General features: G+C 36.6%; 1 protein-coding gene across 1 annotated transcript in view; it reads left to right on the top strand.

Moving 5' to 3' along the window:
- The window catches only part of SLC5A8 (solute carrier family 5 member 8), a 55347-nt gene extending 28055 nt beyond the window's left edge, over window positions 1-27292 (top strand). The window contains exons 8-15 of the mRNA XM_036867617.1: window positions 92-180; window positions 651-763; window positions 9182-9249; window positions 17090-17176; window positions 19239-19444; window positions 24141-24244; window positions 26443-26522; window positions 26780-27292. Coding sequence (XP_036723512.1) covers window positions 92-180; window positions 651-763; window positions 9182-9249; window positions 17090-17176; window positions 19239-19444; window positions 24141-24244; window positions 26443-26522; window positions 26780-26905 — 873 coding nt within the window. The 3' untranslated portion in view covers window positions 26906-27292. The remainder of the gene's footprint in view (window positions 1-91; window positions 181-650; window positions 764-9181; window positions 9250-17089; window positions 17177-19238; window positions 19445-24140; window positions 24245-26442; window positions 26523-26779) is intronic.
- Window positions 27293-27624: the final 332 nt, after the last annotated feature.

Here is a 27624-nt window from a genome sequence, read left to right as displayed (position 1 = left end):
TCAGTTCTTGAAGAACACAAGATAAATGAGGTGTTAATTAATTTCATTTCATAGCAAAGAGTACTCAAGAGTAAATTTTGGTATTTTTCAGCTCATGCCTTATTTGGTACTGGACATTCTGCAAGATTATCCGGGACTTCCTGGACTTTTTGTGGCCTGTGCTTACAGTGGAACATTAAGGTATGAATTATGACTCTAATAATACAAGATTTCCCTTTTGGGATCTTTCTTTTGTTATTGGATATTTGGGGGGGATAAAGCTGAATCCTGGACATGAGCACAAATGGCCCCCATATAGGTAATGTACTCCATGTCTTCTCTCTGTTGGTCCAACTCTTCTCTCTAGGGGCTGGATATTGTCATCAGTCTCTTTTGTTTTTTTAATTAATTAATTAATTCTTGGCTGCGTTGGGTCTTCGTTGCGGTGCGCGGGCTTCTCATTGTGGTGGCTTCTCCCGTTGCGGAGCACGGGTTCTAGGCACTCGGGCCTAAATCAACTACACTTCAATAAAAAAAATTTTTTTTAAATAATGTAGTAGAAATCTGGTTATATTTCAGAAGTGACAGTATGTTTTCCCTTTTCTTTTACCTTGTTAAAGTATTATTAAAGTTTAAACATTATTAATCAAAATTGTGATTTTCCCTTACAGCACAGTGTCCTCCAGTATTAATGCCTTAGCAGCAGTAACTGTGGAAGACCTAGTCAAACCTTGCTTCCCATCTCTCTCAGAAAGGTCTCTCTTTTGGATTTCCCAAGGAATGAGTAAGTTTTTGTTTCACAATTCCATTTTAGCTCTGGGAGATAATTTTTAGAAATACCAGAAATTCTTTTCCATGGAAAATATAGAGTAAGTGAGTGTGAGTGTATATACACTCACATGCGTGTGACTTAATGCAGTCATGGCCATATTTGCAATCAAGATTTGAGACATACTTCAAACAATTGTCAGGCCACCACAAAAAACAATTGCCAGGGGTGCTATTTGGCTAGCCTTCTTTCCTGCCTTCTTCCTATCCCAAATCTATGTTAAAATTCTTAGCCATAGTTAAAAATTTAACCCTTTACCATCTAAAACTTAGACCACAGTTTTAAGAAATATTCTTAGTTTGGAACCAAGAGCCATGCTTTTTCTGTATTACCTAAGAGGGCACTGCCAGTTTAAGATATAGTCTGTGTGTATGGATTGAAGATAAAGGAACAGAGCATTATGATTTTTTACCGGTCTTGATTGTCTGTTCTCTCTGCACATGTAGACTGTCCAGAAGATAATCAATAAAATTGTCCAAGGTATGGTCAACTCCTTCATTCAATATGAATGCTTAAATTCATAGATTATAGGACCTTATTAGGGGTTAAATATCATATTGAATGGAAAGGTCTTTAACCTCAGTTCCCAGATGTCCCAACTCTAATAGCTGACTCAAAAAAATCTGGTTAGTGTACTTCCTTCTTCATTTTCAAATCTTGAGTATACATGTTTTGGGATGAATGACTAACAAACTTATTTTTTTAAAAAGAATCTTTAACCTCAATAGCACTAATAGACTGTCAGAGACATAGTAAATAATATTCTGTTTTAAACCATAGTTCTATATATAATTCCCATGACTGTAGCCTGGAATAAGTACTTAATTTATATTCTTCAGTGTCCCCTAAATTTAACTAACATTGCATCATTTTATTATGTACCTGATTTTAATCCTGCAGCATAATTTCAGGATGATACAATGTTTCCTAAAGGGTATTTAGATGGGTTCATTATGGGATTGTTGAAACTGTGTGGTTTAGCAGAACAAATAGAAGCTTTTGAAGCTAGACAGACTCAGTCTTGTTTCACCAGTTAACTAGCTGTTAGCCTTGAGCAAACCCATCTGAGCCTCTGTTTCTTTATATGGAAAATGAGAACAAAAAATATTCACTTTGCAGGTACTATGAGGTTTAGAGATAATCCATGTAAAACAAGAGCCACTAACTGGTACTCAGGAATGATGTTGATGATGATTAATAACAAATCAACTCCGCTAGTGTAGATGAGGCTTTCATTCATTTTGAAAGGTTGTATATAGTCATTATCTTGAGGTATATACAGTAAGGACATCATAGAGAAGAACACTGCAAATGACTTGAATGTTTCCGATAACCCTGAGTACAAAAAACCACAATGGTGACCATTCATGAGCTGACAAATAGAGAAGAATTTAGCTAAATATGTTGGAAATACTGTTTATAATAGAGTTTGGAGGCATGAAAAATCATTGCGACAAAAGCACTTTGAAAAAATTAATGTAAGTTTTTCCATTCAGGTGCAATAAGATTATTTACTTACTACGCTTAACAAAGGTGTGAGTGCTTGTGTTAAGTAAGATAGAAATAACATAAGGAATGCACTAATTTTTTGATGAACACATTTCTCATTCATTTTATTTTTTGTATTTTGAAGTTTATATGTGGGAAATTATATTAACAGATTTCAGGTGATTTTTGCTGAATGGAAGTCTTTAAAAATAAGAATAGGGGGTGGGTTTAATAAAAAAAACACATTTTCCTATAGTAATTTTAAAAGCAAAATGTATACTTGGAGAAAATCTGGAAAATACTGAAAGCCAAAAGAGAAAAAAAATCCCGTAAGCTGACCACTGATGGTGGCTTGAGAATTTGTATAAAGTTTCAGGAAAATAGTTTGGTAGAAGGGGGAATATAATACTTGTCTTGAAACTGCCTTTCTTTGCTAGTTTAACAGGAAAGGTTTGTGGATGTTGATGGAGGTTATGAGAAGGCTAAAAGTCCTAAAACACTCTTTGGTGTGGATTGCCACTTCCCAGGAGAAATGAACACTTAAATTCAGAAGACTTTCTGAAGTTTATTACTCCCTTCCCCCAACATGTTATACAGAGCAGAGCTGAATTGTGTCCTGTTTCTGGCAAACTGAAAACAGACACCTGAGCCTTCCTTTTTTTTTTTTTTTTTTAACATCTTTATTGGAGTATAATTGCTTTACAATGGTGTGTTAGTTTCTGTTTTATAACAAAGTGAATCAGCTATACATATACATATATCCCCATATCCCCTCCCACTTGTCTCCCTCCCACCCTCCCTATCCCACTGCTCAAGGTGGACACAGAGCACCTAGCTGATCTCCCTGTGCTATGCAGCTGCTTCCCACTAGCTACCTATTTTACATTTGGTAGTGTATATATGTCCAAGCCACTCTCTCACTTCGTCCCAGCTAACCCTTTCCCATCCCCGCGTCCTCAAGTCCATTCTCTACGTCTGCATCTTTATTCCTATCCTGCCCCTAGGTTCTTCAGAACCATTTTTTTTTTTTTTTAGATTCCATATATATGTGTTAGCTGGGTAATATATATGGTATTTGTTTTTCTCTTTCTGACTTACTTCACTCTGTATGACAGTCTCTAGGTCCATCCACCTCACTACAAATAACTCAATTTTGTTTCTTTTTATGGCTGAGTAATATTCCATTGTATATATGTGCCACATCTTCTTTATCCGTTCATCTGTTGATGGACACTTAGGTTGCTTCCATGTCCTGGCTATTGTAAATAGAGCTGCAATGAACATTATGGTACATGAATCTTTTTGAGTTATGGTTTTCTCAGGATATATGCCTAGTAGGGAGATTGCTGGGTCATATGGTAGTTCTATTTTTAGCTTTTTAAGGAACCTCCATACTGTTCTCCATAATGGCTGTATCAATGTACATTCCCACCAACAGTGCAAGAGGGTTCCCTTTTCTCCACACCCTCTCCAGCATGTATTGTTTGTAGATTTTTTGATGATGGCCCTTCTGACTGGTGTGAGGTAATACCTCATTGTAGTTTTGATTTGCATTTCTCTAGTGATTAATGATGTTGAGCATCCTTTCATGTGTTTGTTGGCAATCTGTATATCTTCTTTAGAGAAATGTCTATATAGGTCTTTGGCCCATTTTTGGATTGGGTTGTTTGTGTTTTTGATATTGAGCTGCATGAGCTGCTTGTAAATTTTGGAGATTAATCCTTTGTCAGTTGCTTCATTTGCAAATATTTTCTCCCATTCTGAGGGTTGTCTTTTTGTCTTGTTTATGGTTTCCTTTGCTATGCAAAAGATTTTAAGTTTCATTAGGTCCCATTTGTTTATTTTTGTTTTTCTTTCCATTTCTCTAGGAGGTGGGTCAAAAAGGATCTTGCTGTGATTTATGTCATAGAGTGTTCTGCCTATGTTTTGCTCTAAGAGTTTTATAGTGTCTGGCCTTACATTTAGGTCTTTAATCCATTTTGAGTTTATTTTTGTGTATGGTGTTAGGAAGTGTTCTAATTTCAGTCTTTTACATGTTGCTGTCCAGTTTTCCCAGCACCACTTATTGAAGAGAGGCTGTCTTTTCTCCATTGTATATTCTTGCCTCCTTTATCAAGGATAAGGTGACCATACGTGTGTGGGTTTATCTCTGGGCTTTCTATCCTGTTCCATTGATCTGTATTTCTGTTTTTGTGCCAGTACCATACTGTCTTGATTACTGTAGCTTTGTAGTATAGTCTGAAGTCAGGGAGCCTGATTCCTCCAGCTCCGTTTTTCTTTCTCAAGATTGTTTTGCCTATTTGGGGTCTTTTGTATTTCCATTCAAATTGTGAAATTTTTTGTTCTAGTTCTGTGAAAAATGCCATTGGTAGTTTGATAAGGATTGCATTGAATCTGTAGATTGCTTTGGGTAGTATAGTCATTTTCACAATGTTGATTCTTCCAAACCAAGAACATGGTATATCTCTCCATCTGTTTGTATCATCTTTAATTTCTTTCATCTTATAGTTTTCTGCATATAGGTCTTTTATCTCCTTAGGTAGGTTTATTCCTAGGTATTTTATTCTTTTTGTTGCACTGGTAAATGGGAGTGTTTCCTTAATTTCACTTTCCGATTTTTCATCATTAGTGTATAGGAATGCAAGAGAATTCTGTGCATTAATTTTGTATCCTGCTACTTTACCAAATTCATTGATTAGCTCTAGGAGTTTTCTGGTAGCATCTTTAGGATTCTCTATGTATGGTATCATGTCATCTGCAAACAGTGACAGTTTTACTTCTTCTTTTCCGATTTGGATTCCTTTTATTTCTTTTTCTTCTATGATTGCTGTGGCTAAAACTTCCAAAACTATGTTGAATAATAGGGGTGAGAGTGGGCAACCTTGTTTTGTTCCTGATCTTAGTGGAAATAGTTTCAGTTTTTCACCATTGAGGACAATGTTGGCTGTGGGTTTGTCATATATGGCCTTTATTATGTTGAGGAAAGTTCCCTCTGTGCCTACTTTCTGGAGGGTTTTTATCATAAATGGGTGTTGAATTTGGTCAAAAACTTTTTCTGTATCTATTGAGATGATCATATGGTTTTTATCCTTCACTTTGTTAGTATGGTGTATCACATTGATTGATTTGTGTATATTGAAGAATCCTTGCATTCCTAGGATAAACCCCACTTGATCATGGTGTGTGATCCTTTTAATGTGCTGTTGGATTCCGTTTCCTAGTATTTTGTTGAGGATTTTTGCATCTATGTTTTGCATCAGTGATATTGGCCTGTAGTTTTCTTTCTTTGTGACATCTTTGTCTGGTTTTGGTATCAGGGTGATGGTGGCCTCGTAGAATGAGTTTGGGAGTGTTCCTCCCTCTGCTGTATTTTGGAAGAGTTTGAGAAGGATAGGTGTTAGCTCTTCTCTAAACGTTTGATAGAATTCACCTGTGAAGCCATTTGGTCCTGGGCTTTTGTTTGTTGAAAGATTTTTAATCACAGTTTCAATTTCAGTGCTTGTGATTGGTCTATTTATATTTTCTGTTTCTTCCTGGTTCAGTCTTGGAAGGTTGTGCTTTTCTAGGAATTTGTCTCTTTCTTCCAGGTAGTCCATTTTATTGGCATATAGTTGCTTGTAGTAATCTCTCATGATCCTTTGTATTTCTGCAGTGTTAGTTGTTACTTCCCCTTTTTCATTTCTAATTCTGTTGATTTGAGTCTTCTCCATTTTTTTCTTGATGAGTCTGGCTAATGGTTTATCAATTTTGTTTATCTTCTCAAAGAGCCAGCTTTTAGTATTATTGATCTTTGCTATTGTTTTCTTTGTTTCTGTATCATTTATTTCTGCTCTGATCTTTATGATTTCTTTCCTTCTACTAACTTTGGGTTTTGTTTGTTCTTCTTTGTCTAGTTCCTTTAGATGTAAGGTTAGATTGTTTATTTGAAACTTTTCTTGTTTCTTGAGGTAGGATTGTATTGCTGTGAACTTCCCTCTTAAAACTGCTTTTGCTGCATCCCATAGGTTTTGGGTCATCGTGTTTTCATTGTCATTTGTTTCTAGGTATTTTTTGATTTCCTCTTTGATTTCTTCAGTGATTTCTTGGTTATTGAGTAGTGTATTGTTTAGCCTCCATGTGTTTGTATTTTTTACAGATTTTTTTCTTGTAATTGACATCTAATCTCATAGCGTTGTGGTCGGAAAAGATACTTGATACGATTTCAATTTTCTTAAATTTACCAAGGCTTGATTTGTGACCCAAGATATGATCCATCCTGGAGAATGTTCGACGAGCACTTGAGAAGAAAGTGTATTCTGTTGTTTTTGGATGGAATGTCCTATAAATATCAATTAAGTCCATCTTGTTTAATGTATCATTTAAAGCTTGTGTTTCCTTATTTATTTTCATTTTGGATGATCTGTCCATTGGTGAAAGTGGGGTGTTAAAGTCCCCTACTATTATTGTGTTACTGTCGATTTCCCCTTTTATGGCTGTTAGCATTTGCCTTATGTATTGAGGTGCTCCTGTGTTTGGTGCATAAATATTTATAATTGTTATATCTTCTTCTTGGATTGATCCCTTGATCATTATGTAGTGCCCTTCTTTGTCTCTTGAAATAGTCTTTATTTTAAAGTCTATTTTGTCTGATATGGGAATTGCTACTCCAGCTTTCTTTTGATTTCCATTTGCATGGAATATCTTTTTCCATCCCCTCACTTTCAGTGTGTATGTGTCCCTAGGTCTGAAGTGGGTCTCTTGTAGACAGCATATATACGGGTCTTGTTTTTGTATCAATTCAGCCAGTCTATGTCTTTTGGCTGGAGCATTTAATCCGCTAACATTTAAGGTAATTATCGATATGTATGTTCCTATTACCATTTTCTTAATTGTTTTGGGTTTGTTATTGTAGGTCTTTTCCTTCTCTTGTGTTTCCTGCCTAGAGAAGTTCCTTTAGCATTTGTTGTAAAGTTGGTTTGGTGGTGCTGAGTTCTCATAGCTTTTGCTTGGCTATAAAGGTTTTAATTTCTCCATCAAATCTGAATGAGATCCTTGCTGTGTAGGGTAATCTTGGTTGTAGGTTTTTCCTTTCACCACTTTAAATATGTCCTGCCACTCCCTTCTGGCTTGCAGAGTTTCTGCTGAAAGATCAGCTGTTAACCTTATGGGGATTCCCTTTTATGTTATTTGTTGCTTTTCCCTTGCTGCTTTTAATATTTTTTCTTTGTATTTAATTTTTGATAGTTTGATTAATGAGTCTTGGCATGTTTCTCCTTGGATTTATCCTATATGGGATTCTCTGCACTTCCTGGGCTTGATTGACTATTTCCTTTCCCATATTAGGGAAGTTTTCAGCTATAATCTCTTCAAATATTTTCTCAGTCCCTTTTTTTTTTTCCTCTTCTTCTTCTGGGACCCCTATAATTCGAATGTTGGTGTGCTTAATGTTGTCCCAGAGGTCTCTCAGATTGTCCTCAATTCTTTTCATTCTTTTTTCTTTATTCTGCTCTGTGGTAGTTATTTCTACTATTTTATCTTCCAGGTCACTTTTCCATTCTTCTGCCTCAGTTATTCTGCTATTGATTCCTTCTAGAGAATTTTTAATTTCATTTATTGTGTTGTTCATCTTTGTTTGCTCTTTAGTTCTCCTAAGTCCTTGTTAAACGTTCCTTGTATTTTCTTCATTCTATTTCCAAGATTTTGGACCATCTTTACTATCACTACTCTGAATTCTTTTTCAGGTACACTGCCTATTTCCTGTTCATTTGTTTGACTGGTGGGTTTTTACCTTGCTCCTTTATCTGCTGCGTATTTCTCTGTCTCCTCATTTTGCTTAACTTACTGTGTTTGGGGTCTCCTTTTTGCAGGCTGCAGGTTTTTAGTTCCTGTTTTTTTTGGTGTCTGCCCCCAGTGGGTAAGGTTGATTCAGTGGGTTGTGTAGGCTTCCTGGTGGAGGGAACTGGTGCCTGTGTTCTGGTGGATGAGTCTGGATCTTGTCTTTCTGGTGGGCAGGACCGCGTCCGGTGGTGTGTTTTGGTGTGTCTGTGAACTTATTATGATTTTAGGCAGCCTCTCTGCTAATGGGTGGGGTTGTGTTCCTTTCTTGCTAGTTGTTTGGCATGGGTTGTCCAGCAGTGGAGCTTGCTGGTCGTTGAGTGGTGCTGGATCTTAGCATTGAGCCGGATATCTCTGGGAGAGCTCCAGCCGATTGATATTAAGTGGGGCCAGGAGGTGTCTGGTGGACCAATGTCCTGAACTCAGCCCTCCCACCTCAGAGGCTCAGGCCTGACAGCCGGCCAGAGCACCAAAACCCCGTCAGACACAGGGCTCTGAGAAGCAGTGGCAGGCTGGCATGTGATCGGGGAAGGATGTAGGGCATCAGTAGAACCAGTGATGTTCTAAGCCAGGCCAGAGGTTGGAAGACTTTTTTAGATTGCTGGTTTGTTGTAAAAGGATATAACTCAAAAACAGCCAGATGGAAGAGATGAATATGGCAAGATACGGAAAAGGGCACGGAGCATCCATGCCCTCTCTGAGCTACCACGTGTTCGCCAACCCAGAAGCTCCCTGAGCCTTCCTTTACCAACAAATGTTTATGGAGGATTATATTAATAACACAATAGTTACTAGGTTTTAAATCCCTGTAGTTAATTTTAGGGACTCTTTACCTATATAACCTAATGTAATTAATCCTGGGACACAATATCAGTATTTTCTTTCCTCTTTGCACACTGCTGATCCTGTAGAACAACAACCCTTTCCTTTTTTAGCTGGCTCTGAGGTAGGTGGCCATTCTTTGTAATAGTCATATTATGTACTTTGAATCAAGGTGTGGTAGCTTAATCTATTGAGAATTCTAATCCTCTGAGTCTGGATTTTACAATGGCTTTTACATCATCCATCTAGGTGTGCTGTTTGGAGCTTTGTGTATTGGAATGGCTGCACTGGCATCACTAATGGGAGCTTTGTTGCAGGTAAGAGCTAATCCTGGAAGGTTTGAGTCATAATCACTAAATTCTTCTCTTTTCCGTTTTTTTTTTTTTTTTTTTTTTTTAGTGTTGATGTGACCATCCTTACAGACTTTTCTCTCTATATGTCTACACATAGACATACCAAGGAACATAGATGACTAAATTCTTAAAAAAATTTTTTTTAAATTAATCTTTCCATTTTGAGATCATTATAGATATACATGCAATACTAAGAAATAATATGGAGAGACCCCATATACCCTTTACCCAGTTCCCTCAATGGTATGAGACCTAGGTTGATGTTTTCTTTTTCCCTTTTCCCCGTGGATGTCCTGTTGCTCTAACACCACGCGTTGTGAAAGCTATCTTTCTTCCATTGAATTGCCTTTGCACCTATGTGAAAAATCAGGGGGGCATATTTGTGTGGGTCTATTTGTGGTTTCTTTGTTCTATTCCATTGATCTATGTGTCTATCCATCTGCCAAGATCATGCAGTCTTGATTACTATAACTTTGTAATAAGTCTTGAATTCAGAAGTACTGATTCCTCCCACTTTATTCTTATTTTTCAAAATTGTTTTAACTGTTCTAGTTCCTTTGCCTTCCCATATAAAGTTTAGAATAATCTTCTCTGTATCTAAAAAAAAAAATCTTGCTTAGTTTTTGATAGGATTGCCTTAAACCTGTAAAACAATTTGGGAAGAACTGACATTTTTACTGTATTGAATCTTTTAATCCATGAACATAGTGTATTTCTTCATTTATTTAGATTTTCTCTGATTTTTTTTTCCACCACTACTGTGTAATTTTCATATACAAATCATGTTTATATTTAGTTAGATTTACACCTACGTATTTCATTTTTTTTGAGTGATTGTACATGGTATTGTATTCTTAATGTTGGTGTCCATGTGTTTGTTAATATATAAAGATACAATTGATTTTTGTATATTTGTTTGTATCCTGTGACCTTGCTGAACTTATTAGTTCCTGGGATTTTCTACACATAAAATTATGTCATCTTCAAATTGGGATAGTTTTATATCTTCTTTTCCAATCTGTATATGTACCTTTAATTTCCTTATTGCCCTGGCTTCAACTTCCACATCATGTTGAATAAGAGTGGTGAAAGTGGACATCATTGCCTTGTTCTCCAATCTGAATGAGAAAAGCATTCACTGGTTCATTCTTGAGTACATTAGCTGTAGGATTTTTGTACATGCCCTTTACCAAATTAAGGAAATCCCCCTCTATTCCTATTTTTCTGAGAGTTTTTATCATGGATGAGTGTTGAATTTTGTCAAATGGTTTTTCTGAAGCATTCGATATGACAATATGATTTTCTTCTTTAGCCCTTTAACATGGTGTATTATGCTGATTGATTTTCAAATTTTAAGCTAGCCTTGCATTCCTGGAATAATCTTCTCTTGGTTATGGTGTATAGTTACTTTTATATATTGCTGAACTCTATTTGCTGATATTGTGCTAAGAATTTTTGCATCTATATTCATGAGAGATGCTGATCTGTTGTAATATTTTTTTGTAATGCCTTTGTTTGGTTTTGGTGTTAGGGTCATACCAGCTTCATAAAATAAATTAGGAAGAATTCTCTCCTATTTTCTGGAAGAGATTGTGTAAAATTGGTGTTAATTCTTCTTTAAGTGTTTGGTAGAATACTCTAGTGAAACCATCTGGGCTTGGGGATTTCTTTTTTGGGAGTTTAAAAATTATGAATTCAGTTTCCTTAATAGTTATAGCTGTTCAAATTATCTGCTTCATAGTGGATGAATTATGGTAGTTTGTGTTTTCGAGGAATTGCTCCATTTCATCTAAGTTGTCAAATTTAGGTGTGTGGAATTATTCATAGTATCCCCTTATACTTTTGATGTCTGCAGGGTTTTTAGTGATATCTCCTGTTTTATTCATAATATTGGTAATTTTATCTTTTATCTCTTTTTTTAGTCTTGCTAGAGGTTTGTCAATTTTTATTGATATTTTGAAAGAACTAGCTTCTTGTTTCATTGATTTTCTATATCATTTTTCTGTTTTAAATCATTGCTTTTTTTAATTATCTTCATTATTTTCTTCCTTCTGCTTGCTTTGGGTTTATTTTGCTCTTCTTGAGGTGTGACACTAGATTATTGATTTGAGACTTTTTTGTAATGTGTGCACTAATTGCTAAAAATCTCCCTTTCAGCACTTTTAGCTATGTCCCATAACTTTTCATATTTTGTATTGGAGTTTTAAAATTTCCTTTGATATGTCCTTTTGACCCATGGATTATTTAAAAGTATGTTACTTAGTTTCCAATTGTTTGGAGATTTTCCTGTTATCTTTCTGCTATTGATTTCTAATTTCATTCCAATGTGGTCAGAGAACACATTCTGTATGATTTTAATTCTTTTAAATTTGTTGAGGTCTGTTTTATGGCCCAGGATATAGTATTTTGGTATCTGTTACATGGGCACCTGAAAAGAATGTGTGCTCTGCTGTTGTTAAGCATAGTGTTCTAGAGATATCAATTAGATCCTGCTCATTGATGGTGCTGAGTTCTTCTGTATCCTTCTGATTTTACGCGTATTTGTTTTTATCAATTGTTGACAGAAGTGGTGAATTCTTAACCTATAGTGTGTAGTTGTCTCTTTTCCTTTTAGTTCTATTAGTTTTTGCTTGTATTTTGCAGTTCTCTTGTTTGGTGCATATACATTTAGGATTTCTATGGCTTCTTGGTGAATTAGTCCTCTTATCATTATATAATGTTCCTCTCTGATAATTTTCTTTGTCTGAAGACTACTTTATCTGATATTAAATAGTTACTCCTGCTTTCCTTTGATTATGTTTGCATGATAACCTTTTACTTTGAACTTGCCTATATCATATCTTAAGTGAGTTTTTTGTAGACAGCATATAGTTGGGTTATGTTTTTAAATTCATCCTGCCAATCTCTGTCTTTTTATTGGGGTATTTAGACTTTTACAATTTAGTATAATTATTGGAATATTAGGGCTTAAGTCTGCTGTTTTTTGTTATGTTTGTTCTTTCTGTTGTCTTTTTTTTTTTTTATTAATTTATTTTTGGCTGTGTTGGGTCCTCGTTTCTGTGCGAGGGCTTTCTCCAGTTGCGGCAAGCGGGGGTCACTCTTCATCACGGTGCGCAGGCCTCTCACTATTGCGGCCTCTCTTGTTGCGGAGCACAGGCTCCAGATGCACAGGCTCAGTAGTTGTGGCTCACGGGCCCAGCCGCTCTGCGGCATGTGGGATCTTCCCAGACCAGGGCTCGAACCTGTGTCCCCTGCATTGGCAGGCAGATTCTCAACCACTGCGCCACCAGGGAAGCCCTGTTTTCAATTTTTTAAGTGGGATTCTTAAACATTTTTTAGAATCCCATTTTGATTTATCTATATTGTTTTGAGTTTGTCTCTTAGTTTAGCATTTTCATTTGTTGCTTTATGTGTATATACATAACTTATCACAGTCTACTTGTTTTGTCCTTTTACCAATCCGAGTAAAGTATAGAAATCTTACCTCATTTCTGTCTCTTTACCCAGTTTATAACACAATTGTCTTAAATATTTACTCTGCATACATTTTGAATTACATTAGACAGTGTTATAATTTTTGCTTCAACAATCAAACATGATTTAGAAAACTCAAGAGGAGGAGGAAGGCCTATTATATTTATTTTTGCTTATTGTGTTCTTTCTTTCTTCCTGATTTGTCAAGGTTCCTTCTTTTACCATTTCCTTTCTATTTAGAGAACTTCCTTTAGCCATTCCTTTAAGGATAAGTCTGCTGGCAACAAATTTTCTTAGTTTCCCTTCATCTGAGAATGTGTTGATTTCCCCTTTATTTCCAAGTGATATTTTTGCCAGGTATAGGATTCTGAGTTGACAGTTCTCTTTTTCCAACACTTGAAAAATATTGTGCCACTTTCTTCTGGCTTCCATTATTTTTGAGGAGAAATCTGCTGCCATTCTAATTGTTTTCCCCTATAGGTAAGGTGTCATTTTTTTTCCTCTGGCTGCTTTCAGAAATTTTTCTTTGAAGTTAGTTTTCAGAAGTTTAATTATGACGTGTCTTGGCACGTTTTTCTTTGGGTTTATTCTGTTTGTAGTTTGCTTAGCTTTTGAATCTGTAGGTTTATGTTTCTTGCCAAATTTGGGAAGTTCAAACATTATTTCTTTGAGTACTTTTCAGCTCCACTCTCTTTCTTTTCTCACCTAAGACTCGGGTGACATGAATGTTAGATTTTTTGTTATATTCACACAGGTCCTGGTGACTAATTTTTAAGCCTATTTTCTCTCTGTTATTTTCAGATTGGGCGGTTTTTATTGGTCTATCTTCCAGTTCACTGATTCTTTTCTCTGTCCCCCCAATTCTGCTATTGAACCTATCCACTGAGATTTTTATTTAAGTTATTATATTTTCAGTTCTAAAATTTACATTTTGTTCTTCTTTATATCATTTATGTTTTTGCTGATACTTTCTTTTTTATTTTATTTTTCTAAGGCCTTCTACTTTTTCATTTGTTTCAAGCATGTTCTAATTGCTGAAGCAGTTTTATCATGGCTGCTTTAAAATTTGTGAAATAATTCTAATATATCTGTCACTTCTCTATCAGCATTTATTGATTGTCTTTTTTTCATTCATTTTGAGTTCTTCCTAATTCCTGCTCTGAAAAGTGAACTTCAGTTGAAACCTGGACATTTTTATATTATGTGATGAGACTCTAGATCTTACATGCACCTTCTGTTTTGGTTTTCTTTCTCTGATACCACTTCAACAGTGTAAGGAAGGGAGCTGTCTCATTATTGCCAGGTGTATGTAGAAGTCCAGGTTCCCAACTTGGCCTCTGTTGACACCCAAGGGAGGAGTTTCTTTTTTTTTTTTTTTTTTTTTTTTTTGGGAGGAGTTTCTTATTTTGCTGGGTGGGAACAGTCTCCACTGACATCATGGTGAAGGTGGTCTTGTTCCTGCTGGGCAATGGTGAAAGTCCTGATTCTCCATTAGGTCTCCTATGACATTGCCTGAGCAGGGAGGGAATGGGGTGCCTTGTAATAGGCTGGTGGGGGATGGAATCTAGGCTCCCTACTTGGCCTTTTCTGGCATGTGTATGTGGGGGAACAGTTTATTCAGTTTATTCTGGCTGGAATTGAGCAGTTATTATCTAAAAGTTTTCTTTCTTGCTAAGTTGCTCCTTTTCTGGTCTTTGCTGGATTTTTTTGGCCTGCACATGTTGTCATTTCTGGATTGCCAGATTCTTCAGCTCTAAGACTGGGATATGTGGGCCAAAAAGAAAACTCAGAGACCTCACCATTGTATTGTTCTTCAAGTCCTGAAGTCCTAGCTAGTCTGCCTTCTTCTCTCGACCTTTTAGATTCTTCTCTCGACCTTTTAGATTCTTCTTATGTTTGTTTTATATGTAATGTCCAGGAGTCTTAGTTTTATTAACAGGAGGAATAGGGAAAAGTACACCTACTCCATATTCCTATGAGTGGAAATACATTTTTTATTGCCTAAAGTGTCCTTCATGTCTTGTGGCATTTGCTAAATTTTTATTAGAGAGCATTTTTGTGTTGGAAAGCTGTGTTGCTTCTTTGGAGGTGTTGGAATGGAGAGGACAGACTAATCTTTGGAATAGCCTCTTTTTTAAAAAAAATATTTATTTATTTATTTACTTACTTGGTTGTGCTGGTTCTTAGTTGAGGCAGGTGGGCCCCTTCGTTGTGTCAGGTGGGCTCCTTAGTTGCGACGTGCAGGCTCCTTAGTTGTGGCATGCGAACTCTTAGTTGTGGCATGCATGTGGGATCTAGTTCCCTGACCAGGGATCAAACCTGGGCCCCCTGCATTGGGAGCGTGGAGTCTTATCCACTGCGTCACCAGGGAAGTCCCCTAGCCTCTTCTTTCTGAACCTTGAGTGGACTTCACTGTTTTTAGCATCCAAGCCTCAGCATGGACTCTTCCCCCTGTATGGAGTACCCTTCAACTGTCTAAGTCTTATTTGTTCTTCAAGTTTCAACTTAAACATTATTTTTCAAAAAGGGCCTTTCTGTTCCCTGGATAGGTTTGAGTTCCCCTCTACCAAACGTTCCCAGAGCACCTTGTATTTCTCGTATCATCCCCATTACAATACTTTATTGCAGTTATTTATTTAATGTCTGTTTTACTAAATAGTTTATAACTCCATGAAGGTGAGGATTATGACATTGTTCTTTGATACTGTATCAAATACCTGGTGCCTACTGCAGTGTCCAGGACAAAGTAGACATTCTATAAATTCAGGTTGAATGTACCTATTTATGTATTGGTTCATAAATATCTACTTATCTGATCACACCTAAGTGGTCCATGAAACTTCCATGGCCACCTGGGCTCCAACTCTGGGACCAGGACCCAGAAACTTGAAGGTTAATGCTGGGCACAGCAAGTCCTCCAGGCTCATGCTTCAGACCCAACTTGGGTCCTTCCTGGTTGGTGGTTGCTTAGGGCATACCAGTTGTTAAAATAGTGTGATCTCATTCTGATTATATGAATTAGTGAATGAATGAATTAGGTCCAGAAGCTCTAAGCTTACCTGGTACAACTAAGCCATAACCAACAAAACTCCTCTTTGTGTGCTTTCCTCCATAGTCTGCATTATTACTTATAGTTCTTATTGTGGTTGATTTCTCCTTTTTCATATACCGGCTCTGGCCTGAGTATAGATAATAAGATATTCTAGGAGAGTCATCATAGCTCCAAGGCAATTCTTCCTTGCTTTATCTCTAGCCAAGGTCTTATTTCCTGAGATGGGTATTTTGGGGGGTATATTCCTTGTATCTCCAAAACTGGCTCTAGGTCACACTGTCGCAGTGGCCACTACATGGGCCAAGTGACTTCTTTCACATTTTGCATAAAGTCTACCTTCCTTCCTACTGGACTCTGGTTCAAGAGACACTGTGAAATGACTCCTTAGGATCATATCCTGAGTCCATATCCTCCTCAAACACTAGTTCTCCTCTATCATCATATTGTCACTCCTTTCCCTAGTCCACGAGGTAAGCCTCCTTTTTTTTTTTTTTTTTAACCCAGGACTGCAGTCTATATGCTCTAAAATTTTTCTTGACCTGATATATATTTTTTTTGATTTATTCATTCTGTTCTATCTGTCACTTTTACTCTGTGGACAAACCGGTGTGTCCCTGATTCTTCTTTTACGGTTCTGTCCACTTTCAAAAATTAGCCGTTTGAATATTGGGAACACACATCTCTTGAAAGTTTCAGCTATTTGCATTTCTCTATTCTTCATACTGTACATTTTTTTTCACTATCATGATTTTGGCATCTCTACATCAAAGCAAAGGTTGCAATTAACCAGTTAGGTTTAAATCTTTCTACATGATTTGATCAATCTTTTTTTTAACCATACTTCTCATTCTAGTTCTATCCTTAGGAAATCAAGGATAGCATTGGGTTTCATTGCCATCTCTGGTCTCTTAGCAGTACTTATCCACAATCTTCTTTTGCAGGGGATTTTGAGACTACCAAAGCACAAAGGGGTGATGTGGTTGATTATTAATATCTACAAGAACAATACCAGGAGGAGTAGTGTCCCTCTTGTCCCATGATTCTCTAACCTCTTTACATTTTGCTTTTTTTATTGAGGGTACTTGAATGAACTGATGGAACTTGTGACAGAGAAGCAGAAGCTTCCAAGTTCTGATTATCTCTTTGTCAATGGCAAGGCTGCCATGATTGTCAGGAGGAGGCTGAATACTTTAAATCCTCATCCTGATGAAATTACTTTAAAGCATTTTAACTTTGGATTTGAAATTGCTAATTGATGACTTTTTATTATTTTTGTAGGCAGCACTCAGCATATTTGGCATGGTTGGGGGACCACTTCTGGGCTTATTTGCTTTGGGGATTTTGGTTCCCTTTGCCAACTCAATAGTAAGTATTAAAAATGAATATGTGTAAAGCCTACTTTTCCAACTGCAGTAGCGTCTCTATAATTTTTTCTCAATTGTAAAGATATGGTTCCTTTGATATTTGTCATTAGTGACCTGTCTTGATGACTTAAATTACTCATATTGACTTTGTTGGGATACACAATGAACGTACTATGCATTGGGACCCTGCATGTGTGAAACTAAATGGAAACTACCAGAATAATATATATTATGAATATCATATAATTAAATTATATAATAACATAATGATATTTATAACTAAAATATAATATTATAGAGTATTATATAACATAACTAAAGGATATATATTATGAAACAATATACAATATGATATGTAATATATATTACAATATATATTATGAATATTATATAACTAAGGAACAACATTTTGTACGCATCTACTTTTTTGCCCCTCTTGAAAATTAATCGCTAGGACTTAAAGGAGATCAACAGGCTCAGATATGCAAGATTTCAGGGCAGTAGAGCTGAGGATACCTGTGACTAGCTGGAGTACAGTAAAGAGAATAAATAGGATAAGATCTTCACCACTTTGGTCAGAAAATTTATACTCCTGATATTTAAAGATGTAGCTCCAGCAACATGGTTTTAGACTCAAAGGGGTGATTATAACTGGGAATTGTATTCAGAAAGAGGTAATAGCTCATTTCTTCTACGTAGACATATCTGTGCTTTGAGGCCAAGTTTTGTTTAGAATAAGTGAAATTGAAATTACTTCTTTGAAATCCAGGAGGAACTCCACTAGTTCAGTCCTGCTGTAAGCTGAAGTTCAGGAAAAGCTGGTAATGTATGTGTGGTTGTTTCAGACAGATGGAGAATAACTGCAGAACTATGACTTTACATTTAGAATTCCATTTCCTCATGAGGCATTAGGAATTGGTAAGGCAGATACTAATAAGGGCTATTATCATTGTTATTATTGTTAACAGTAATTCTCAACGAAGTGTCATATGAAAAGCTAGTTTGGCAGAAATTAATCAAAATGAAAGAGAGCAGTTTGTGTCCACCTCAGAATGTTGAAGCTTTGATGAGATTCTTTGCATTATGAAATGCATAGTGGTTTGTTGAGTGCCTGAAATATTAAAAGAAGTCTGACTTTTGATTTTTGACATTTATTTCCACCATGAGTTGCCTCCAGAAATGCTATAGCTGACTAGGTCCAACACGCCCTTAGCAGGGGAAGTAAGAACTGTTATTCCTGTCATAATATCTGATCATTATTCTTAAAGAAAGGGGAGAAATTTCACCACAGAGGAAGGGGCTTCCCAGCTCAAGATTTGCTTTCATCTCCATCATTTGGAACTAGGGCTTAAATCATTCAAGGACTGACTGACTGATCAAAAATACTTGGATTACTGGTGAAAAGCAGGCAGGGGAGCTCACGTCTTCCAAAGACTGGGAAACCAAATGTCTTCAGAGAGGAAATCTCCACTTATCTCTAGAGATGGTTTGGTTGTATGTACCATTGCAGTCATTTGTGAAAACAGCTTGCTATTTTCCCCTAATTTTCTTGCAGTACAATTACAGTCATGCATGTTGCTATGTATAGGAATAAATTCTGTGGATGTTTTCTTCTTCATCTCTGTTGCTGCTCAGATGGCATGCCATTTTTTCACAGATTAAATAAAAATAGAGGGAAAAATTGGCCTGAAGTCAGCTGCATGACTGTTGTAGTTATTGGGTGTAAAGAGACAAGGAGGCCAAAACAGAGTGCTGGCCATGGAAACAGAGTGGAAGGAATGGAATTATGAGACAAAGGAAAAGAAAAATGAGCAGGAATTGGTGATTGGCGAGATAGAGATATGAATTACGGAGGTGGGGTTCCAGAGACCCCAGGGCTTTGGGCTGAGGGACCAGGGACCCATGCTGCTCTTGGCAAGAGGCAAGGAGCTTACAGGGGAAAAGAATTTTAGGAGGGGACTGGTAAATTTGGCTTGGACCATGTTGAGCTTAAGCTCCTAGTGTTAATTTCCATTTCAAAACAAACTGTATTATTTTTTTTAAGAAGCACTCCTGTTTTGCAGGGAGCACTTGTGGGTCTGCTGGCTGGATTTGCCATTTCTTTGTGGGTTGGAATTGGAGCTCAACTTTATCCTCCACTTCCTGAGAGAACTATGCCATTAAGCCTTGAAACCTACGGCTGTAACAGCACATACAATGGGACAGATTGGATGACAACCACAGAAATGCCATCTTCTACCAGTGCTTTTCAAGTATACAACATTGAAAGGTATTGAATTGAGCTTTATAATGTTATATTTTTTTAAATGTGTGTGACAGGTAGAGAACCCCAGTTGCTTTTCTTGCCTTCAGTGCTGTGATTTTGCCTAATTCTGAAATGGGGAAAGCCCATGTGGCTTTCTGGCTATTATATTTTGTTCAGAAATAGCAAAAAATGCCATATTTTCTTAGTTTCAATAGAAACGTCTACCTCACCTACAGATGCAGAGAAGACTTGAATAGTAACAAAAAAAATTCTTTTATGGGTAAATGCTGATAAATACTGGCTCCAGTTGAATGAAAAATTGCCTCTGTCCACTGAAAAACCTTTAAAATGAAAAGTAAAATGATAAAAGACACATTGCATATATAGTTTTTGAAGTATAGCCTTTACCAACTAAAAACTACAGTTTATCTAAATATGTTGGATAATTGCTATTTGTTCAGTTTTAAAGATTCCAAATCTTTAGAGCATTGGCAATAAGTCACAGTGGTGATCTTCCTGCTAGAGTTTTCAGTTATGCAGTACATTTTTGAGCTTCTGGATATTGATATTGTCTGATTTAATGAAATGATGTAGACCTTTTTTTTAATATCACTATTTCACTGCACAGTGGATGTGAGGGCAAGACTACCCTTAGTGGATATATATCAATACATCTCCAGCCTTAAAGCACAAAACCCAAGGATACATTCAAGGAATACGAAGATGAGGCCACTTCCCCTAAAGTATTGCCCCAGTTCCAGCTTGCCTAGAATGAAACCATTGGAGAATCATTCCAGTTGAGACAAGACATGGCATCTCCCTCTTAAAATGGACACACTCCTGGGAGAAAGAATGTGACCATACATATAAACATCATTGGTGATTTATGCCCCAGAGGGAATTCAGCAGTGAGAACACTTATCAGTGGGAGTTCAAGGCTGGTAAACTCTGCATGGGTAGAGAGAAAAGATAGTTCCAGAGCCTGAGGCATATATGGGGGAAGGTTTGACTAGGTGGGGAGCTGTGGTGAGAGGGGTGCACAGAAATACAGTGAGTAGTCCAGATAAGCATGAATGCACTAATGTGGGGGGGGGGTAGTCAGGAAGTCATTAGAGAGTGAAAAAGGGAGCAATTATTAATTAATTAAGTGTAAGTAGGAGGACGTTGAAGTTGTGCTTTTTGTTTTACAACTTTGCTTAGCATTTGTCCTGATTATGTAAATGTCTCTTTTAATTTAAAAGAGTAAGGCAAATTGGTTATTCGGATTTCTGAAACAAATAAATTAGCTGAGGTTTACTATGTGCCTGGTACCATAACAATCACTTTTATTTGTTAGCTTATTTATAAAATAACTCAGCTAATAAACAAGAATTTTTGAGCATGAACTATGCACCCGGCACTGGGCTGACCATTTATGTAATATCCATAGACAGTCTTCCCCTCCCATCCACCATGGTTCCTGCCTTCCAGGCAATTATAATCTAGCTGGAGAGAACATGCTACTATGCACAAAACAAGGAACTCAGTACGCATGATAAGTATAATAACTAGCTAATAAATAGTTGAAAGTCTTTGTTAAAAGAATGATTATAAACAAAGTTGGAGTGTAGATTAGCACAGACTTCAGGGTCTACTAATACTTGAAGACTGCAGAAGTTGGCTAGAGGAGAAGGTCTGGAAAGTTATTCTTGTCACAGAAAACGACCAAAAGGGAAGTTGAACAAGAGAATAAACAATTAAACAATGTTGTGAACAGTAGTATTCATAGGCTCTCATGGGATCCAGGAGGAGGAAGAGCCTAACTCTTCCTGGGTGGAAGATGCTTCTTAGAGAAGTATTCCGTGAACTGGAGTTAATCAGGTGAACAGGACTGGGCAGAGGGGACAAAAGGAAGATGGAGCATATGTTGCAGAATGAAGGCAACATATGCAGAGGCATGAAGGCCTGAAGCCACATGGCATCTTAGGAAATCGCGCATAGCTCAGTATGGCTAGAGTCCAAGGGGAATGAATGCACAGCTAAAGGCGAAGTAAGATACTTTTTGGTTGCGTTAGATATTGGGTTTCAATTACCCAGATTCAGTTTTTATTTAAGTTTCTAGTACTTGATGGGTACATATTGGTAGCTTGTTGTGCTTTTAACTTGCATTTCCCTTATGATTAATGAAGTTCAATACCTTTTTACATGTTTATTGGCCATTCGTATAACTACTTTTGTGACTTGTCTGTTGAAATCTTTGGTCCATTTTTAAGTGGGTTCTCTGTCCTTTTCTTATTTATTTAGGATTTCTTGATATATTCTAGATACAAGATAAGTTTTGAAAATATTTTTCTCCCATTCTGTGGCTTGCCTTTTTACTCTTTTAGTGATGCTTTTTAGTGGTCAGAATTTCTTAATTTTAATTGAGTTCAACTTATCAGTCTTTTCCTATATGGGTAGTCCTTCGTGAATTCCGTTTAAGAAATCTTTGCCTACCCTAAGGTCATAAAGCTATTCCTCTATTTTTTTATTTAAAAGCTTTCTCGTTCACCATTTCCATTTGGGAAATGTAATCCACTTCGGAATTGATTTCAAGTGATCAGGTTCATTTTTTCCCATATGGATATTCTTTTTTTTTGGACTAGAAGAAACATTTTATTTTTATTTTTTTTTCACAACTCACACACAAACACTGTATTTTATTTTTACAAGAGATAAATCACCTGACACCAGGCATTGTAAATGGATGACCACAACAAAAGCAACAATGATTGCAACTACCAAACACAAAACACACTCATACTATGTCATAATATTGACATTCAGTCCAGTAATCCTCTACTGTAACAGCTCCTTTACTTTGCAGTGAAAATTGATTTGTACATTTTTTTGCCTCTGAGTCCTTGTGGGATTTTATTTTTATTCAAACAGAAAGTCACAAAAATTATAATCATCCTCATCAGTTCACTCAGTCCCATGTAATTAATTTTTGTTTTCATCTTGATCTTTTGTTAGTACTTTTATGAATTCATCAGTTTTCCATTAGAGTTCTGAAAATGCTTATTCATTCAGTTCAGCAGTATAGTCAGTTACCAGAAACCTGTACTTGTCAGAGTCTTTTCCATGAATTCCTTGAAGATGAAACCCTTTTATAGGAACATTTTTGCTAAAGCATCAGAGTACACCCAGAACTGTCTGTAAATGACAGAAGACTTAAAAATGACCCATATGGATAGTCTATTAACCAAGCACCATTTATTGAACGGAGCCTCCTTTTGTCCCACTTTGCAATGCAGTGGCAACTTTGACTTAAACAAATGTCTGTTTTTCTGTGGGTCTGTTTTTCAATTTTCTATTCGGTTCTATTTTGTCTGTCTTTGGCCCAATATATCACATTATCTTAATTTAACTAGCTAACCTCTATTTTTCCCTTCTTTCTGGGATGTTGACTCCTCAAGTTCTAACTGCCATGATCTCTCTGAGGTCTTCAAAAACCTGCCTCCTCCCATTTCCCAGTTTTCATATTTTGTTCTTGGCAGGATGGTGGGTCTACTCTATCAAAGCTAAAAGTGGAATCCTAGAGCAGTTGTTTTAGAAGCAGATCAGGTCATGTCACTCCTCCACCTAAAATACTGCAATGTGCCCTCCAAGTTCATCCATGTTGCTGCAAATGGAAGTGAAATAAGTCAGACAAAGACAGATACTGTATGATATCACTTATATGTGGGATCTAAAAAATATAACATACTAGTGACTATACTAGTGACTATAACAAAAAAGAAGCAGACTCACAGATATAGAGAACATACTGGTGGTTGCCAGTGGGGAGAGGGAAGGGGCAGAGGGGCAATATAGGGGTAGGGGATTAAGAGGTACAAACTATTAGGTATAAAATAAGCTACAAGGATATATTGTACAACACGGGGAGTATAGCCAATATTTTATAATGAATATAAATGGAGTATAACCTTTAAAACTTATGAATCACTATATTGTACACCTGTAACATATAATATTACACATCGACTCTAATAAAATGTAAATTTAAAAAATAAAAATAAAATAAAATAATAAAAATACTGCAATGTGTGCCGCTATCCAGAGAGTAAGATCCAAACTCATCCAAGTCCTACAAAAAGACCTCTTATCTCATCTTGTACCATTCTGTATCTTGTTCGTTATGCTACCGTCTGCTGTTGTTTACCTCTCTCTGGAGTGCTTTCTCAAGAACTTTTGTTATTCAGATCTCAGTTCAAATGTCTCTTCTTCACAAAGACTTTCCCTGACCACTCCTTGTAGTGTAGTTCCTTTTTTCTACCCTGTTAGCGTCACATTACCTTGTTTCATTTTCCTTATATACTTTCCACCAGTGGGAATTATTATGTTTATTAATTTGTTTACTTGTTCATTACATTTCTCTATTAGAATGTAAACTTTCTGAGGGCAGGAACAACCTTATCCAGCTTTTTTATGGCAGACTTTCCAATAACAAGAACAGTACCTGGGACACAAAGCAGAGTTGAATGAATAAACATGGACATTTAGTATTCTAGTATGTGGTTAAGATTAAGTCATACTTTTAATTCCTGATCCAATAAGATAAAATTGGGACAGCAGATGTGGACATTAAAAACATGATTAAATATTATATTTTGACTTTGCCATGAAGTTTATTGACACATACTGTTAGCTGCTAGTGGCATGCATGAAATCTTACCGTTATGCTTTTGCTCTCTCTTAGGACTCCACTGATGGATAACTGGTATTCTTTATCGTATCTATACTTCAGTACTGTTGGAACCTTGTTAACGATATTTGTGGGAATGCTTATCAGTTTACCAACAGGTAACTAAACTTTAGTATTGCTGTATTACCGCTACATTAGTTTTTACTATATCTGTTTTATAGGTATTTATGTTATTTTACTATAGTTCTAACAACTAGTTTAATTATTTGCTCCATTTTACTCATGGGAAATTTTACGGCCTGATCTTGAAAACAGAAGACCCACCTCAATTTGAATCTTTGTTATGCCATTTATTAGCTGAAAGAACTTATAGCTATAAGTCTATATAGCTACTACATAGCTACTCTGAGCCTTAGCTATCCTATGTATAAAATGAGGATAATAATTGACCTGCCTATCTCACAGGTCTCTGTGAGATAAAAATAAAATTCTTGAAGAAATTGTGTATAGCTACTACAATGCTAAGGATTTTACACATACCATTACAATAGCTCTGTGCCATGATCTTCTCATTGTCCTGCACTGACTCTTTGTAAAGAAGTATACACATGTAAGGAATAATAATTATGATCTTTATATCTAAACATAGTGTGAAGGCTTTTCTCAGATGTTCGTAAACTTTAAAAAAATAATTTTTAAAGGAAATCAAACCAATACTACACATAGCATACACAGCTCTGTGGGATTGCTATAGAACTGTTACCCTGGGACTTCATTTTGTCCTCGTTCTGTGAATTCTCTTGGTCTCCCTCCAGTGTTGGATTCCCTGCTGCCTGTATCCCATTACTCCTAATTCTTGTTTACACCCTTAACTGAATGGGGCACATCCTATAGCACATTCTTGAGAAAGGGTGGACAAGAGATCTTGGAAACATTGCATAGCTGAAAAAAAAAGTCTTTAATTCCTCCTTATACTTGGTAATTGCTGATAATTTGAGTAGAGAATCCTAGGTTGAGAGTAACTTTCTTGTTCCTGGAGGCTGTGTTACTTCTCTTCTACTTGCCTTGTTGCTGTTGAGAATACCAGTGCCCTGCTGCCTGCTGGCCGTTCACATGTGACCCATTTCACAATGACTGCCTTGCCCTAGCCCCTCAGGAGGGTTTCAATCTGACGACCCATGTCCTGCAGTTCTAGGGCACTTTCCTATATTATTTCTTTTGTAATTTCCTGCCATTTTATGTTTTCTCTTTCTGGAAACTCCTGTTAGTCAAATGTTTTAAACTTGGACAGTCCTTCTGATTTTCTTATCTTTTCTCTCCTATTTTCCATCTCTGTGTCTCTTAGGTTTACTACATGGGTTATTTTTAAAATGACTTTTCCAGTAATTTTCAAAGGAGTGCTCTGATTCAGTTTTGAAGTGCTCTGATTCAGTTTTCAGTTTGTGTCTCTCCAGCACCTGGTAGAGTCTCTAGAACATGGTAGGCACTCAACAATATTGAATGAATTAATTTAAGGTTGAACCCATCTCCTGAACAACAGAGGTTCCCTTAATTAAAAATCTAGTATTTATACTAAAATGGTGTTTCTCAAACTTTAGAGGGCAGAAAATCACCTTGGAAATTTGGTAAAAATTTTTTGGTAAAAATCAGGACTCAGTGGCTCCACCCACAGAGGTTCTAATTGGGTCAGTCCAGGTTGGAATCCAGGAATCTGCATGTTCAGTACATCTCCTAGGTGATTTGGATAGAGGTAGTTGGAGAACAACTCTTTGAGATACACAGTTTTAAAAGCCTCCTCTCTGATTCACAAATAAAATACCAAGCCAAAGAATAATTTTTGTAGAGCAAAACTTTAGGGAAGAGAATTTGGATCAAGCACCTATCATCATACTGGTTTTCATTTAAATAATTTATCCAACAATTCATAATTTCCTGCATTTCTTCACACATTCATAGCCACTAAACTGGGGAAGGGCAACTCCATCAAGCAGAGGTTTGATATTTTATTGGTAGATCATGAAGGATGCATTTAAACCAGTTTTCCTACCAGTATTGGGCCAGATGACTCTTCCCTAGTTGATACCAGATGAGACAGTTGGCTTACATTTAAGAACCACCTTATTTATCTTTAAACACTAGACTCATATGTATCCCAGTGAGAGGCTTGCAGAATCTGAGACTGACTGAGGGAAGAGAAATGGCAGGCTAAGTCTCCAGCACTATTTAAAAGACTCTTTCTCTTTGTGTTTTATAAGTGCATAGAAGTAAATGTGCCCAAGTTAAATGTGTGTATGATGGTCCATCACTGGGTAGTTACAGATATCTTTTTAACAATGTAAATAATGTATTTTTTCAGGAGGAAGAAAACAAAACATAGACCGCAGATTCCTACTAACCAAAGAGGACTTTTTATCCAATTTTGACATTTTTAAGAAAGTGAGTTGGCTTTCTTTTTCCTTAAATTAGTAAGATTGTGCTTTTATCACCAGGACAGAATACTAGTTAGTCCTCAGACTTTCTTTTGGACAAGGAAGGTATTTGCCTTCCTTTTTTTAATGATTTATTTCTGTTGTTTATCTCTGCCTCAATAGACTACAAAGCTGATTTAGAGAAACAAAAGTAGTAGTAACAATTATTTAGAGTTGAACGAACAGTTTCTTTTTTCTAATCACCATGTTAACATTTTCTTTTAGAAGAAGCAAGTGTTAGACTATAAACCTCATCCAACAGAAGATGGTGGAACTGATAACCCTGGCTTCAACCATGTTGAATTGAACTCCACAGATCAAAGTGGCAAGACCAATGGGACTCGTTTGTGAAGTAGCTGTGATGCTAAATTATCTTAAACAGTGTCCCAGTTTTATATGTTTTTTAAGATAATTGGATCAGGTTTAGATTTTTTTTTGTCCTATCATGAGTGTTTTGGGGGAACTTTGGGGGGATACATTTTTGTTAAAGCAAATTTTGACTTTTACTTTCTATACTCATTAATTGATGCTACTCTGCAGGTAAGAGTTTCAGCATCAGTATTTTCCTCTATCTCTCTACTATTATTTCAGTGAAGCTGTAGTTGTGAAAGTTGTGAAAGTTTTGAAAGCTGTGACTACATATGTGCTGAAAAGCTAATACACACATACTCGATGGTCAAAAGCATATTCTTAAATTAGGGCATCATTAAAAATATTTCCTTGCATTTGGTGCTAGCATATATTTTGGGGTTTGCTGAAATCATAATTAATATTGAAAAGGACCTCTCTCCCTCCTACCACATACTCTATTCTTAGGGAGCAATGAAGTGACAGGTCTGTGCTGTCTCGATCTTAGCTTCTCATCAACCCCTATCAGCCCAGGGCACGTTTATTCTTGGAATTGATTCTGGCTCGGGAGGGTGTTAATCAAGAAGCATCCTGTTTGGGACAGAACATGGGCCCAATGGTCAAGGTCTTTTTGGTGCTATGCATCTCTTCTTGTGCCTTTTTGCTTGTTAACTAGAGTCCCTGGCCATTGGCTGCTTATATTGCCTTTCTTAGACTCTGGT

Source organism: Balaenoptera musculus, chromosome 10, assembly GCF_009873245.2.
Source record: "Balaenoptera musculus isolate JJ_BM4_2016_0621 chromosome 10, mBalMus1.pri.v3, whole genome shotgun sequence".
NCBI classification, from domain to species: Eukaryota; Metazoa; Chordata; class Mammalia; order Artiodactyla; family Balaenopteridae; genus Balaenoptera; species Balaenoptera musculus.
The sequence above is the reverse complement of the archived record's forward strand: the minus strand, read 5'-3'. Positions and strand labels throughout refer to the sequence as shown.